This window comes from Saccopteryx leptura, chromosome 2 (genome assembly GCF_036850995.1).
Source record: "Saccopteryx leptura isolate mSacLep1 chromosome 2, mSacLep1_pri_phased_curated, whole genome shotgun sequence".
NCBI lineage: Eukaryota > Metazoa > Chordata > Mammalia > Chiroptera > Emballonuridae > Saccopteryx > Saccopteryx leptura.
Genome location: NC_089504.1, coordinates 82,486,625 through 82,503,829, shown reverse-complemented (window position 1 = coordinate 82,503,829; position 17,205 = coordinate 82,486,625). Strand labels below are relative to the sequence as shown.

At 35.5% G+C, this 17,205-nt stretch overlaps 1 protein-coding gene across 1 annotated transcript; it reads left to right on the top strand.

Moving 5' to 3' along the window:
- Nucleotides 1-4,956: 4,956 nt before the first annotated feature.
- Nucleotides 4,957-5,310, top strand: LOC136393048 (transcription elongation factor A protein-like 8). The gene has a single exon (XM_066365713.1). The coding sequence runs from the start codon at nt 4,957-4,959 to the stop codon at nt 5,308-5,310; it is 354 nt and encodes a 117-aa protein (XP_066221810.1).
- Nucleotides 5,311-17,205: the final 11,895 nt, after the last annotated feature.

The window sequence follows — 17,205 nt, the reverse complement described above, 5'->3', positions numbered from 1 at the left end:
AAGAAAAAATTCTCAAGGCAGCCAGGGAAAAGAAGAGTACAACATATAAAGGAAGGCCTATTAGATTATCATCAGATTTCTCAGCAGAAACTCTACAAGCTAGAAGAGAGTGGACCCCAATATTTAAGGCCCTGAAAGAGAGGAACTTTCAGCCAAGAATACTATACCCATCAAAGCTATCCTTCAAGTATGAAGGAGATATAAAAACATTCACAAATACAGAAAAGATGAGAGAATTTATCACGAGAAAGCCCCCACTCCAGGAAATACTAAAGGGGGTTTTCCAACCAGATTCAAAGAACAAAAGAAAACAACACCACAAGTAACAGCTCCACCAAGAACACAATAAAACCAAACTTAAACTGTGACAACAAAGGAAAAAAAAAAGGGGGGGAGAGAATGGAGATTAACAGTAGCAAAGGACGATGAAGTGCAGAAATACTTATAAGATAGGGTACTACAATGAATATGGTAGGTACCCTTTTCATTACTTAATGGTAACCACCCTTGAAAAAACCACCACAAAAACACATGACTTAAAAAAGGTAGCAACAGAGGAAAGAAGTATGGAACACAAACAAACAGAAACAAATGATAGAAAAACAAAAGAGAAGAATCAAACTAGATACAAAACTAACAGAAAGCAATTTATAAAATGGTAGTAGGGAACCCACAAGTGTCAATAATTACACTAAATGTAAATGGATTAAACTTACCAATAAAAAGACACAGAGTAGCAGAATGGATTAAAAAACAAAATCCAACTATATGCTGCCTACAAGAAACACATCTAAGCAACAAGGATAAAAACAAATTCAAAGTGAAAGGCTGGAAAACAATACTCCAAGCAAACAACACCCAAAAAAAAGCAGGTGTAGCAATACTCATATCTGATAATGCTGACTACAAGACAGAAAAAGTACTCAGAGACAAAAATGGTCACTTCATAATGATTAAGGGGACACTGAATCAAGAAGACATAACAATCCTTAATATATATGCACCAAACCAAGGAGCACCAAAATATATAAGACAGCTACTTATTGACCTTAAAACAAAAACTAACAAAAATACAATCATACTTGGAGACCTCAATACTCCGCTGACGGCTCTAGATCGGTCATCCAAACAGAGAATCAATAAAGATATAGTGGCCTTGAACGAAATACTAGAACACCTGGATATGATAGACATCTACAGGACACTTCATCCCAAAGCGACAGAGTATACATTTTTCTCTAGTGTACATGGAACATTCTCAAGAATTGACCATATGTTGGGCCACAAAGACAATATCAGCAAATTTAGAAAAATTGAAATTGTACCAAGCATATTTTCTGATCATAAAGCCTTGAAACTAGAATTCAACGGCAAAAAAGAGGGGGAAAAACCCACAAAAATGTGGAAACTAAACAACATACTTCTAAAAAATGAATGGGTCAAAGAAGAAATAAGCGCAGAGATCAAAAGATACATACAGACAAATGAAAATGAAAATACGACATATCAGAATCTCTGGGATGCGGCAAAAGCAGTAATAAGAGGAAAGTTCATATCACTTCAGGCCTATATGAACAAACAAGAGAGAGCCGAAGTAAACCACTTAACTTCACACCTTAAGGAACTAGAAAAAGAAGAACAAAGACAACCCAAAACCAGCCGAAGAAAGGAGATAATAAAAATCAGAGCAGAAATAAATGAAATAGAGAACAGAAAAACTATAGAAAAAATCAATAAAACAAGGAGCTGGTTCTTTGAAAAGGTCAACAAAATTGACAAACCCTTGGCAAGACTCACCAAGGAAAAAAGGCACAGGACTCAAATAAATAAAATCCAAAATGAAAGAGGAGAGATCACCACAGACATCATAGATATACAAAGAATTATTGTAGAATACTATGAAAAATTATATGCCACCAAATACAACAATCTAGAAGAAATGGATAAATTCCTAGAACAATACAACCTTCCTAGACTGAGTCATGAAGAAGCAGAAAGCCTAAACAGACCAATCAGCAGGGAGGAAATAGAAAAAACTATTAAAAACCTCCCCAAAAATAAAAGTCCAGGCCCAGACGGTTATACTAGTGAATTCTATCAAACATTCAAAGAAGACTTGGTTCCTATTCTACTCAAAGTCTTCCAAAAAATTGAAGAAGAAGCAATACTTCCGAACACATTTTATGAGGCCAACATAACCCTCATACCAAAACCTGGCAAGGATGGCACAAAGAAAGAAAACTACAGACCAATATCTCTAATGAATACAGATGCTAAAATTCTAAACAAAATACTGGCAAACCGAATACAACAACATATTAAAAAAATAATACATCATGATCAAGTGGGATTCATCCCAGAATCTCAAGGATGGTTCAACATACGCAAAACGGTTAACGTAATACACCATATCAACAAAACAAAGAACAAAAACCACATGATCTTATCAATAGATGCAGAAAAGGCTTTTGATAAAATACAACACAATTTTATGTTTAAGACTCTCAACAAAATGGGTATAGAAGGAAAATATCTCAACATGATAAAGGCCATATATGATAAACCATCAGCTAACATCATATTAAATGGCACTAAACTGAAGGCTTTCCCCCTTAAATCAGGAACAAGACAGGGTTGTCCACTCTCTCCACTCTTATTTAACGTGGTGCTAGAAGTTCTGGCCAGAGCAATCAGACAAGACAAAGAAATAAAAGGCATCCATATTGGAAAAGAAGAAGTAAAGGTATCACTTTTTGCTGATGATATGATCCTATACATCGAAAACCCGAAGGACTCCACAAAAAGATTATTAGAAACAATAAACCAATACAGTAAGGTCGCAGGATACAAAATTAACATACAGAAGTCCATAGCCTTTCTCTATGCCAACAATGAAATATTAGAAAACGAACTCAAAAAAATAATCCCCTTCACGATTGCAACAAAAAAAATAAAATACCTAGGAATAAACATAACAAAGAATGTAAAGGACCTATATAATGAAAATTACAAAGCATTGTTAAGGGAAATCGAAAAAGATACAATGAGATGGAAAAATATTCCTTGCTCTTGGATAGGAAGAATAAATATAATTAAAATGGCCATATTACCCAAAGCAATATACAAATTTAATGCAATTCCCATCAAAATTCCTATGAGATTTTTTAAAGAAATGGAACAAAAAATCATCAGATTTATATGGAACTATAAAAAACCCCGAATAGCCAAAACAATCCTAAGGAAAAAGAATGAAGCTGGGGGCATTACAATACCTGACTTTAAACTATATTATAGGGCCACAATAATCAAAACAGCATGGTATTGGCAGAAAAATAGACACTCAGACCAATGGAACAGAATAGAAAGCCCAGAAATAAAACCACATATATATGGTCAAATAATCTTTGATAAAGGGGCCAACAACACACAATGGAGAAAAGAAAGCCTCTTCAACAAATGGTGTTGGGAAAACTGGAAAGCCACATGCAAAAGAATGAAACTCGACTACAGCCTGTCCCCGTGTACTAAAATTAATTCAAAATGGATCAAAGACCTAAATATAAGACCTGAAACAATAAAGTACATAGAAGAAGACATAGGTACTAAACTCATGGACCTAGGTTTTAAAGAACATTTTATGAACTTGACTCCAATGGCAAGAGAAGTGAAGGCAAAGATAAATGAATGGGACTACATCAGAATAAAAAGTTTTTGCTCAGCAAGAGAAACTGATATAAAAATAAACAGACAGCCAACTAAATGGGAAATGATATTTTCAAACAACAGCTCCGATAAGGGCCTAATTTCCAAAATTTACAAAGAACTCATAAAACTCAACAACAAACAAACAAACAATCCAATAAAAAAATGGGAAGAAGACATGAATAGACACTTCTCCCAGGAAGAGATACAAATGGCCAACAGATATATGAAAAAATGCTCAGCTTCATTAGTTATTAGGGAAATGCAAATCAAAACTACAATGAGATACCACCTCACACCTGTTAGATTAGCTATGATCAACAAGACGGGTAATAGCAAATGTTGGAGAGGCTGTGGAGAAAAAGGAACCCTCATTCACTGTTGGTGGGACTGTAAGGTAGTACAACCATTATGGAGGAAAGTATGGTGGTTCCTCAAAAAACTGCAAATAGAACTACCTTATGACCCAGCAATCCCTCTACTGGGTATATACCCCCAAAACTCAGAAACATTGATACGTGAAGACACATGTAGCCCCATGTTCATTGCAGCACTGTTCACAGTGGCCAAGACATGGAAACAACCAAAAAGCCCTTCAATAGAAGACTGGATAAAGAAGATGTGGCACATATACACTATGGAATACTACTCAGCCATAAGAAACGATGACATCAGATCATTTACAGCAAAATGGTGGGATCTTGATAACATTATAAGGAGTGAAATAAGTAAATCAGAAAAAAACAAGAACTACATGATTCCATACATTGGTGGAACATAAAAATGAGACTAAGAGACATGGACAAGAGTGTGGTGGTTACCAGGGGTGGGGGGAGGGAGGGCAGGGGGAGAGTTAGGGGGAGGGGGAGGGGCACAGAGAACTAGATAGAGGGTGGCGAAGGACAATCTGACTTTGGGCGAGGGGTATGCAACATAGTTTAATGACAAAATAACCTAGACATGTTTTCTTTGAATATATGTACCCTGATTTATTAATGTCATCCCATTACCATTAATAAAAATTTATTTAAAAAAAAAAAAAAAAAAAAAAAAAAAAAAAAAAAAAAAAAAAAAAGAAATGTGCAAGACAGTAGCAGCTCCATATTGCTGGAGAAGAAAAGTTCCCTGGATCCTTTCAGGACTCCTGGTCTTTTAGGTGCAACACAAATCAAGTAAGGGATGAAGGAGAAAAATCTCCTGGATCCCTGCAGGATTACTTTATTCAAAAAATGAAATAATAGAAAAATACTCAACATGCAAAAGTCTTCTGAGGAAAATGAAGGAAAACCGCAGAACATGCCAAAGGCCGACCAAGAGCACCCTTCAGAAGATGTACCACAGGAGGCAGAAGGAAATCCTCAACCTTCTGAAGAAGGTGTAAGCCAGGAAGCAGAAGAAAACCTTAGAAACCAGCTGACTCAACCTGTCCAAGGATTTAAAGAGGACACTTCTGTTAGGCATTTGAACCCTGAAGCAATGTTAAGAGGAGTAGATGAGTTGGAAAGGCTTAGGGAAGAAGTAAGAAGAGTAAGAAACAAGTGTGTGGTGATGCATTGGAAGCAGAGGCGTTCATGCAGAAGTCCTTATCCTGTGTGCTTTAGATCTTGAATTCTCTTTTTTTTTCATTTGATAGTAAAATCTGACCCCTGCTTTCTTTCTGTTAGCATTTTCTGACCTACCTTTTACCTTCATTTTCCTTTTAATCATCTGGTGGAATTTTGTTTTAAGCAGTTTCCTTGTTATCAGCATCTTACTGAATTTTGTATTTTGATTCATTCCCCAGGCCTATTTTTCAACTGGGAAGTTTCACACAAATGAATGAAAATACATATATGTTCATTCCATATTGTAAAGTAGCACATAACAAGTTAAAAGGCAGTATATTTAGTATCAGCTCACAAATGTAAGATAAAAACCCAAGCTATGTGTTTGTACACATACATACATCAAAAACTTAACTGTGTGTATTTCTGTGTGGTGTGAGTTTTCCTTTTGCTTTTATGTATTTTTTAATGGACATGTGTCACAAACAGAATTAGAAACATTTTTTAATAAGAGAATCAAGTAATTTGCAGGCAGCTTATAAGGGCAATGGAGGCACCTAAACTCTTGATGAAATAACTATTATAATGTAAACCTCCAATTACCTCTGGATCTCTTAGCCAAAGGAATAAAATTGGCAATTATTACAGACAAAACAAAAAGAGAGAGAGAGAGAGAAAGAGAGAGAGATGTGGAAGACAAATGAAAAAGGCTAATAATTATCCACCCAGTGTACCAAATAGAAAAAATAGAGAAAACTGAAATATGTTAGTTATCTATTGCCATTTAGTAAATTACTCTACAGCCTAGCTGTTTAAAATAACAAATAGTTATTTCTTATAGCTTCAGAGTATCAGGAATCTGGAAGCAGCTTACTTGACTAGTTCTGGCTCACGGTCTCATATGATGTTATAGTCATACTATTGCCCAATGCTACAGTCATCTAGAGCTTGACTAGTTAATTAGCCAAGATGATAAAAAACAATTCTAAAGTTGAATATAGCTATTAACATAGCTTTATAACTTATAAAACAAAAATTGACAAAAGTTGCAAGAAAAAGTTAATAAATCCACCATCAATAGGGAGAGTTTTGGGCCCTGGTTGGTTGGCTCAATGTTAGAGCATCGGCCAGGAGTGTGAAAGTCCCAGGTTCGATTCCCAGTCAGGGCACACAGGAGAAGTGCTGATCTGCTTCTCCACCCTTCCCCCTCTCCTCTCTATCTCTTTCTTCCCCTTCCACAGCCAAGCTCCACTGGAACACAGTTGGCCTGGGCACTGAGAATGACTCCATGCCCTCTGCCTCAGGTGCTAGAATGGCTCTGATTGCAGTGGAGAAATGACCCAGAGGGGCTAAGCATCGCCCCCTGGTGGGCATGCTGGATGGATCCTGGTTGGGCGCATGCAGAAGTCTGTCTCTTTGCCTCCTTCACCCTGCTTCTCACTTCGGAAAAATAAATAAATAAATAAATAAATAAAATTTTTTTAAATGGGAGAATTTTAATGCACCTTCTATATAATGAATAGATAAAGCAAACCAACATAACCATAGAAATAAAGAATATTTGAACAAAATAATAATTTATGTAATTGGCACAAATTAAGCCCTACACATCTGATGATTCTTCCCAAGCATACATGGAACATTGATGAAAACTAGCTACTTTTCAATCCACAAAAAATTTCATAAATTTCAGTCAATACTATTCAAACTATGTTCTATATCTTCAGTGCAATAAACTTGGAATCAGTAAAAATAATTATAAGAAGTTAGATTTGGGAAAAATCATAAATATATGTTATTAAACAATTAGGGTATCAAAGAAAAATTCGAATGAAAATGAGAATAAACTTAAGACTAGACTGCAACTTTTACAAAGGCAAGAGCCATGTCTGTTTCTTTAATAACTTCACATTCCAGCATTTAGCAGGGACTTTCTCAATAACTACCAAATAAATATATGAATGCGTTTGAATCATAAACATTAAATATATTTGCACATAATTTTTTAAATTCCTGTTGCTGCCTCCATTTTCTGAAGCAATTTTAAAAAAAAGTCTTTCAGCTTTTCTTACATTGCAAGGTATCCATAGTTGAGCCCTTTAAAGAGTCTAGCTTGCAGGTGGGTTAGGCTATTTTTTTTTCTTCAGCTTTATTGATGTATAATTGACAGATTAAAATGGTATATACTTAAAGTGCACAACTTGATGTATTGATATACATATACATTGTGAAATGATCACCACAATAAAGTAATTAACATATTCATCACCATGAAAGAGTTACCTTTTTTAAATTTCTGAGGAGACTAACTATGATCTACTCTCTTAACAAATTATAAGTAGAAAAGTAAACAATTGTTAATTATTGTTACTATACTGTACATTATATTTCTAGAACTTACTACCATTTGATCAAATTCCCCCCATTTCCCATAGCCCCAACCCCTGGCAACCACCATTCTACTCAGTATTTCCGTGAGTTCAACTATTTTAGATTTTACATATAAGTGAGATCGTGCAGTATTTATATTTCTGTGTCTGGCCTATTTCACTTATCATAATGTCCTCTGGTTTCATCTATATGAACAATGACAGGATTTCCTTCTTTTCAAAGGCTGAATAATATTACATTTTATAATGCATGTAAAATTTTAATTGCCATAAAATGTTGAAACAACTACTTTCATGAAATTAATTTGTAATTAGAAAAGATGTAAGTTATAAAATAAAGAAAAAATAGGAAGCAATCCCTACATACCTTCCCCTAAGTAACCCCTGAAGAACTTAGCCTGAGAGTATAAATAATAGTCATTTACAGGAATATTTTGTATTCCTAATAAAATTATAATGTATATTCTTAGAAAATTCTCAGCAAAACACTGTTATATTATATTTTGTCACAAAATAATATTGCCCTGAGTAAATTATTCTTCATAATTTCTATCCTTTTTATCTGCTGTCAAAAAAACATTGGCACTAATATTTCTGAACTGGTTACCTATGTAGTCAGGAGAGGGTATAAGACACCAGAACTGGATAACGAACATTTATTCTGAGGATTTCTGAAGTCCTAGATTGACTTCCATTTTTTTTTCTCATTTCTTTATATAGATTAGTAGCTACATTGTGAGATATGACACGCAACATACGTTCAGCATGTTTCCCAACCTAGGGTTAAAAATTATCTGTCCTACTCTCCTGCCTAATCTAGAAGTGCCTCTAGGAACATGCAATTAAGTTCAGAAAAACTGTTTAGGAGTTTGTTTATGGAGAAGAAATTTTCTGAGGAGCTGAAGATGTGCTGCTTTTTGAGAGAGTCTCATCTCTCACCATGTTAGAAAAGTCCTTTTAGGATTGGAAAAGTGATTTCATTTTGAAATTTTTACTTTATTTTTGAAATATACCTTTCTGTCACAGATTCCCAAACCCTATTTATTTGCAAAAAAATCTAAATTTTAGACCTCTATTTTAAAATTTTAGCTATGTTTTATTCTTTAAGAAATTAACATTTCACACTACAAACTAACAAAAGGTAACATTTGGTACCAAAAATTACTTTACTATTTTAAGATCTTTACTTTCCCCACACCAAATTCTTTTTTTTCCCACTTTTAGTCTAAATATGGAAACAACATAGTGAGAACTTTGAAATAATTATTATAAGAAGAGAAACCTATATCATATGACAATTATAGCGATATAGATCACGAGAAGTTATTCAACCTCTGATTTTACTACAATCAACTAAGTTTAGGGAAAAAATTATATTCATGGGAGCCAGAGCAATTTTTCTGTCCTATGGATTGACTCTTTAATTCATTTATCTATTCCTTCCTTCTTAAAAGTATTTAATAAGCACTCACTGATTAACATACAGATATTCATGGAGGTGCTAGAGAAACAGCTATAAAGAACACAAAATCTTTCCCACACCATTACCCCATCCCATGGACTTTACATTCTAACAAGGAAGATAGACAATAAATAGATAAACAAATGAATGCAAGTACTGTCCAGTTTTATGAAGAAAATAACAGCAGAGCTAGAGTGGAAGGAGCAATACTATGGATAAGCTGTCAGGGTAACGGGTCTCTAAGAAAGTGACATTTGAACAGAGATCTGAAAGAAGTGAAGGAACAAGCCACAGCAATTTCTCAGAGAAAGGTGTTCCAGATGGAAGGAATGACAAGTGAAAAGATCCTGAAACAGAAATATGGCAGATGTGACAAAGAAAACAAGAACTTAATCTTTTATATTTTTAGCCATATATGTCTATATAATCTTATATTTTTAACACAGGACTAATGAACGCAGACGAAAGATACTCACAGGCACTTTACTACATCAATACCAGGCTGATTACTCTAGAGATGCAGATGGTGTTTGAAGGAACTTTTAGTAGTAGTTTCTAGGAATTAGAAGAAGTCTTAAAATTTGAGTTCAGCCACTCAAGCAGAATCTCTGAAATTGGGTGAAAAATGTGCCTTTTCTTTACATTATGTAACCCAAGTTTAACTTTTTAAGGGACAGCAGAGGTATTATTTGCAAAACAGAAATGGAGGTTTTTCTTTCACAGTCTAAAGTATTCCAGTAAGTCATAAATCAACTGGTCATTTCTCTATTTAATGATTTACCATCTATCGAAGGCATCTCCTCGTTAGCTGTTTATGAGGCTTATCATCTAGAGTCAGCCTCTAAAAAAATTAGAGACCAATAAATGATTAGCTAGATGTCTAGATGTGCAACAGCTGACTGAGGAGACATGAAAGATCCCCTCCCCACTTTACCATTCAACTGAGTGATTTAGTCTGTGTCCACTGGTCCAGTCTTGTAACAATCTGGAAATCATTCTGTTCATGTGTTCAATATAGGCAGCTGGAGAGAAAGCCTCTTCAAAGTGGCTTTGGAGAAGCTCGTTAATCTACTGCTTATACAGATCACTTTAGAAATCTCAAAACTTTACCTCCCTTTTTGGTCTATCTGTCTGTAAAAAGAGGCAGATATTTATATTTTTATTTTTATTTATAATTTTGAAAATCTTGGGCTTTTCAAGTATGCTGTTAGATTCACCCACCTCTATTCAAATTCTACTAATTTGGGAAGTCCAAATAATGCTAACAATAGAGGCAAAAAAGGTTAAATTTGCAAGAAAATTATATGGAAATATTTGTAAAAAGTAAGGATTTTTTTATATGCCATCAGAAAATAAAAGCTTTCATGTACTGCAGAAGTCTCTTTTTCAGCCCAATCTAGATATATAGGTGTGTTCTGCTTTGGAAGATGAGAGATAGGTTGCATAGATAGATTTGCAGGTCTAAAAATTTGATACACTTAATTTTCTCATGAATGATCAGCCTCTTGGAAGCTGATTCAGTCTAACAATTTCACATAAGAATATTTGTTAAAATTTTATATTTAGTCATTTTAAATTTCAAGAAGGAATCTCTCTTTAGATCAGGATTTGAAATCAATATCTTGCCTTCTTATGGAAAGATATATTCAGCATTAAAGTTTGGTTGGTTGGTGGAGAAAGAATTTGATCCAGGGGAGTTTGTATTCTTTGGCAGAAGTCACTATTGATATTATAGAAAGAACAGAAAACAAGCTGCTACATAAGTGAGCTGATGGCTGAGGCAGAGGCTGTCCTTCTACTCCAAACAGCTGTACATTCATGAGTCATCACAGTCCAGATTCAGTTCAGAGATGTGGAAATACAGAAACTCAATCACCGAATGCTGACAGTACAATCACAGAAGATCAATCGGAAAAAAAAAATCAAAGAAAGAAAGAATAATTCTTTTTGGTATAATTCACAATAGGTGGCTGTATATCTTGGTTATTAACACTCTCCATCAAATATTCCTGACTCTCTACACTCCTGGTACATGGTAGGATTTCATTTATCCATCCCATTTATATTAGATATGCTCATTATTTTAGAAGAAAAAAACATGAATAGAAATAAAATGTGTCACTTCCAGACTGAAGCTATAACAGACAAAGTGTGATTTGATAGTCCTTCATGTGGTTGTTATGGGATCACAGGTTGAGATGACTACATTGAGCAAAGCTCCATGCCAATCTGTAGGGCGTGTATGTGAGAAAGAAATAGATGACTGTTGAGTTAAGCTGCTGAGATATTGGGGTTGTTTATTACTGAAATGTAACCTAATCTATCCTTTCTGTCATTGTATACAACCCAGAATTAAAAATTATTTTAAATTAAGGTGCCTTCTTGGAGTCAAGGTGCATTGACTACCTGATTAATACTTAGAAGTTCACTTGGCATTTATATAATCAGAACAAAGGGAACTGGAGAGTGTTGTGAGATGCCTGGAAAAGCATAATGAATTATTGACTGCACTATAATATACTCTGGTGACTGCAATAGACCCAACTGCCAAACAACATAGCTCATTCATTCACTCACTCAGCAAATATGTAGAGAGTGTTTACTATATGCCAACCTCTGCTGGATTCTGGAAATACAACCATTAAAATATTGGGACAGTACCAGCCCTTACAAATAAATGCACTTATACTCTTAGCTTCTTTATTCCCATTCTTATAGAGTCCATGAAGATTATGTACTTTTCACCAACACATAATCTTTTATTATAACTGCTTAAGCTGCCACTTTCCTTAGTTATGTTCTTGTTCTAAATATACTGCTCAGAAAAATTAGGCGATATTTCAAAATTAAAATGAAGCGATAATAAAAAGCATTTTTTTATTATTAAACAAGAACATCAGAAAAGCAAATGACAAGTTAAAGGAAGTTATTCTATTATGCAAATGAGATGCAAAACCAACTTTTATTTCATTGGTGAAAATAAATGCACTATACAAAAGGCTGAAAGTATTGGATTATCTGCACATTTCCTGATCCCCTAATTCTTGTGAGCAGTATATATGTTCTATATCAGTGCTTCTCAAACTATTAGATTTCTTTTCTAATAGTTTTGTGGAATATAAAGAGAAGTTTCTAAAAAAATATTTTATGTACCCAGATGTCAAAGCAATGTCAATAAGCTTAAAAGTTTCTAAGCTTATTACTTACAATTTCTGTACTTATCTCCTTCCAAATGGCCATTGCTGATCTATGGGCTACACTTTGAGTGGCATTACTCTGGACAAGCAGGTATGACTTAAACAAACTGTTATCTATTTTCAGCTGTGAAACCATCTGCCTCATCAGAGTTATAAAGTTTTATATACTGGGTAATCTCTTCAGCTCAGTCCCCCATTATTTATTCAGCCCACCACTTGTATCATTATTTAGTTAATATTTTTTAAATCATCTCACTTTTTTATGTCTAGTCCATGTAAATGGAAAACCAACCTCACTAGCCATAAATAAAATGTAAATTAAAAAGTGCTATAAAGAAGTAGTTATTCAAATCTAGAAGGATGTGTTTGCCTGCTCTGAAAAGAGTTAAAATCTCACTAATGCCAAACTGAAACTACCTACATCACATAATTAGAAAATTGAGAAGGAATTAAAACAAGAACACTGAGTTAATATGTATTTCATTGTCATATATGTAAAGCCCTATTCATGTTCCATATAAAACCATTTTAATTATATTTCAAAATATACAGCATTATTGTATCTCTCCCAATATGAGAATCAACTTTTAGTGGTCCTCCATGACTATTTCTGTCTACAGTCACCATAAGATGGTCATAATCAAATGAATAACTTAACTGGTAGAGCATAGGTGTCAACCTTCACCACTTCCTTTCCTTGTGCCCCTGTCTCATAGACCATGGATGCTGGAGACCATAGGCTCACTACACCTTCTGAAAGTAATATTTTTCCCAGATATAAATAGTTTTAAGTCCTATAATCTCTTTATTAGACTTTTTGCAGTCCTGTTGCATGCAGTATCTTGCATACCATAAATATTCAACTAACAGATTTCCTTCCTTCTTCCATTAATAATCAGTTTCTTTACCAGATGAGATAGGAAAAAAAGAAATATATATATGATGACGAGAATGCTCTGTTAGGCTTACTGTTGTAATGATTTAATCATAATCCACAATTATAATATAGGTGATATTATTCACCTTACCTCAGAGGTTTGGTTTGGTCTGTCTGTTTCTATATATCTACAAATCTATTTAACTTAAACCATTATTTTGACTGGAGGAAGCAGACCAGTCTTCCAAGGACAGAAGAAGAGTTGTTCTGCCAGTTGTTAACTGTCTGTAAATTACCCCAAGTAAACAACAGATGAGGGTGTCTGTGTGTACTAGGTCAAGCTGTGAATATGCACAGGCTGAAGAATTAAATTTGTGTGATATTCCCAGAGACATGATCAGGCGCCAAATATTTATAACAATGGAAAGATCCTTCCGCAGGCATTTCTTACCTAATGTTAAACTTTTTTTTCCAACTAGCTATCTCAAATAAATGTTAACCATACAGTGTCTCTTCTCCCTTCAGGATATACAAACCACAGAATTCCGATGAGTCATTTCAAAATAGCTTATGAATATGCCAGGGCCGGAAGGGCATGCTGTTTAGTTCTTTAAAACTTCCTGCCAAACTGAAGAAATTGAGAAACCGAACATACACAGATATTTGGGGACTAACTGTGAGTAATAATGAGAATTTAATCTCTGTTAGTCTTCTGGGTTAGCAATAGCTTGCCTAACATGTCCATTTACATCCTGTTTGCCACACATGTGACTCCTCAAAAAAATATAATATTAACACCACAATGTTTCATTGTCAACACTGCTATTATTTATGTCAATGGTTCCCAAACATTTGCAGCCATTTATAGACTAAGGTCATTTCTTGGGAGAACTATACATTAATGACTGTATGAAACAAACATATGTCATTATAACTTTGAAATAAAAAGCCAGGATTCAATGTATGGGATTTTGAGACTGTATAAGTCCTTAAAAAGGAAAGGAAATAAAGTATATTGATTAAAATAGTGGGTTTGAATCCCAGTTCTTATACCAGCTGTCACCTTTAACAGTTACTTTGACCTCTCTAATTCATAATTTCTTCATGTACAAAATGAAGACAATAATAATACTATGTGTAGGGTTAGGAACCTATGTCTATCGGGTGAGGATTAAATAAAGGCATGCATGTAAATAAGGGGTACAACTAAGTAAACAAATTATCTAGTGCAATATCTTTTCACAAATAATAAATCTAAAGATCAAAGCCATTAAGTGACCAATGAACGGTCACACAATCATCAGTGCAGTGCCAAGATAGAGCTTTGTAAGGCTGTGGTTTAAAACAGAATATGGAGCCTATCAGCCCAAGTTTAAGCCTCATTTTTCCTATGTGCCAGCTGTATAACCTTGGATAAGTCACTTAACTTTTCTGTGCCTCAATCTTCTTATCTCTAATATGAAGATGATAATAGTATTTTTCTCCCAGGGTTGTGTGACAGCTTAAAAAGAATTTATGAATTGCCCGTTCAGTCCAGACTCAGAAACTTGACCAGTTATTGACAAGTTACTCAACCTCTGAGTTGCCATCCATAAAATAGAGGTAATAAACCATGCCTGCCCTATTACAAATACTACATGAAAACCAGCATGTAACAAGCTACATAACTATATGTTCTATTAATGTTCATTTTTTAAACACTGATATAAAATTTTGACTGACTAGTTTATTCAAAATTATTCTGAAACAAAAGTCAGAAATAAATTTTCTTTTTCTTTGCTTATTACATACTCAAATGACAAAGAGACTCTGATTTTAAGAAGCAGTAGAGACTTGACCAGGTGGTGGTGCAGTGAATAGAGTGTTGGACTGGGAAGTAGAGGACCAAGGTTCAAAAGCCCGAAGTCACCGGCTTGAGCACAGGCTCCTCTGGTTTGAGCACAGCTCACCAGCTTGAACCCAAGGTTGCTGGCTTGAGCAAGGGGTCACTTGGTCTGCTGAAGCCTCCCAGTCAAGAAAGCAATCAATATGAGAAAGCAATCAATGAACAACTAAGGTGCCTCAATGAAGAATTGATGCTTCTCATCTCTCTCCCTTCCTGTCTGTCTGTCCCTATCTGCCCCTCTCTTTGACTCTCTCCATTTCTGCCACACAAAAAAAAGAAGCAGTAGAAATGAGAAACAGGAGAAAATCATCAAATTTCAGAAAAAGAATTTGAAACTTGCCAATGTTGACATGATAAAATGGCTTACAAAACTATGTATTTTTACATCTCCTGATAAGATTTAGCACAGAGCCCCACTCATAATAGGTGCTTAAGATACATTTGTTAAAAGAATACATGGGCCCTGGCTGGTTGGCTCAGCGGTAGAGCGTCGGCCTGGCATGCGGGGGACCCGGGTTCGATTCCCGGCCAGGGCACATAGAAGAAGCGCCCATTTGCTTCTCCACCCCCACCCCCTCCTTCCTCTCTGTCTCTCTCTTCCCCTCCCGCAGCCAAGGCTCCATTGGAGCAAAGATGGCCCGGGCGCTGGGGATGGCTCCTTGGCCTCTGCCCCAGGCGCTAGAGTGGCTCTGGTCGCGGCAGAGCGATGCCCCAAGATGGGCAGAGCACCGCCCCCTGGTGGGCGTGCTGGGTGGATCCCAGTCGGGAGCATGCGGGAGTCTGTCTGACTGTCTCTCCCCGTTTCCAGCTTCAGAAAAGTAAAAAAAAAAAAAAAAAAAAAAAAGAATACATGGTCTCATGTATTCTTCATAAATTAAAGATTTTAGGATTTATTGTGTCTAGCCCCTATGACACAAACTGGATCCCTACTCACACCCAATTGGTACCTAATTTGAAAATCACTGATATAGACCAGCCATTGATGCCCTCTAAGGGTAATATATTTACAACTGCTGGCATCTTAATAAAAAGGTTAAAAAGGTGACAGTGGTAAAAAAAAATTTCCCCAACCCATCATTTTTTTCCAAGTAATAGCCAATGCTTTAAATTTGCATTGTCTTACAGTTCTGCAAGGGCTTTCAATCTCAAACTGAAACCAAGTTGTCAAAAAACCTTAGAAGCCATACCTTCTAGCTTCAATAAATATTATTTCCAAAAATAAGAAAAAAAATACACATGGCCTTTATATGCCATGTGTCTCTTAAAATACAATAAGAAACAAATGGGATGTTTTGTAATTTGGTAGTTGGATAGGGGTCTGGACAGGTATGGCCCCTTATAGTTCTTCAGTCTTCCAGGAGAAAATTTGCTAAATGGAACTCTGCTGAAAGATTTCAAGGGGCACCACATTTGAGAAGACTCTCTCCAGGTCGTATCACATCAGTGATCAGATGAGGACTGTTCCTTGGGGCAGCGCATATTTGCTGGCACAGCATTCAGTGCATGAGAGCCTCACCTGACACTGACTCATTACTGGATATGATGTGATGTGAACTGGAGGTCAATGTGTTGATCATATGCAACTTGCCACTTGCAGCCAAGTATTTCAAGCCCTTTTGGAAACAGTACACCAACTTGCTTCCTCACTATGCCCTGAAATATTTCCAAGACCATAGCCAACACATACTCCTAAATTCTCTCACCACCATGGGATTTATTACTGTCTTTTCTGATGGCCCTCCTCCCCCTGCATTACAGCTGACCTCTGTATCAAACCTAATGCAGAAGCTAATAGGCTCCTCTTTGTGGGCTCTCCGTAAATATTTATTCAACTCAATTTAGTCACACTCAGAGATAACAGGCAGCAAGGATTACCAGATTTCCTGAATGCATCTGAAACTCATTGCCTGGAGTCAGGGTGTAGGGGATTATTTCCTCACAGAAAAACCAATTTTCTCAAGTGCACTACATTAAGCTTCAATACATATATTATGTCTTAGGTTTATAAAAAATTCAACATGTCTGCCACAGCAGCGTAAGGCCCTAAGGCAGAAAATCTGAATCAGTAACAAAAATTTTCCAAATTCACAGACATCAAAGAAAGAGTCAAACCCATCATGAAATATGTATTGGAAAGAAATAGCATAG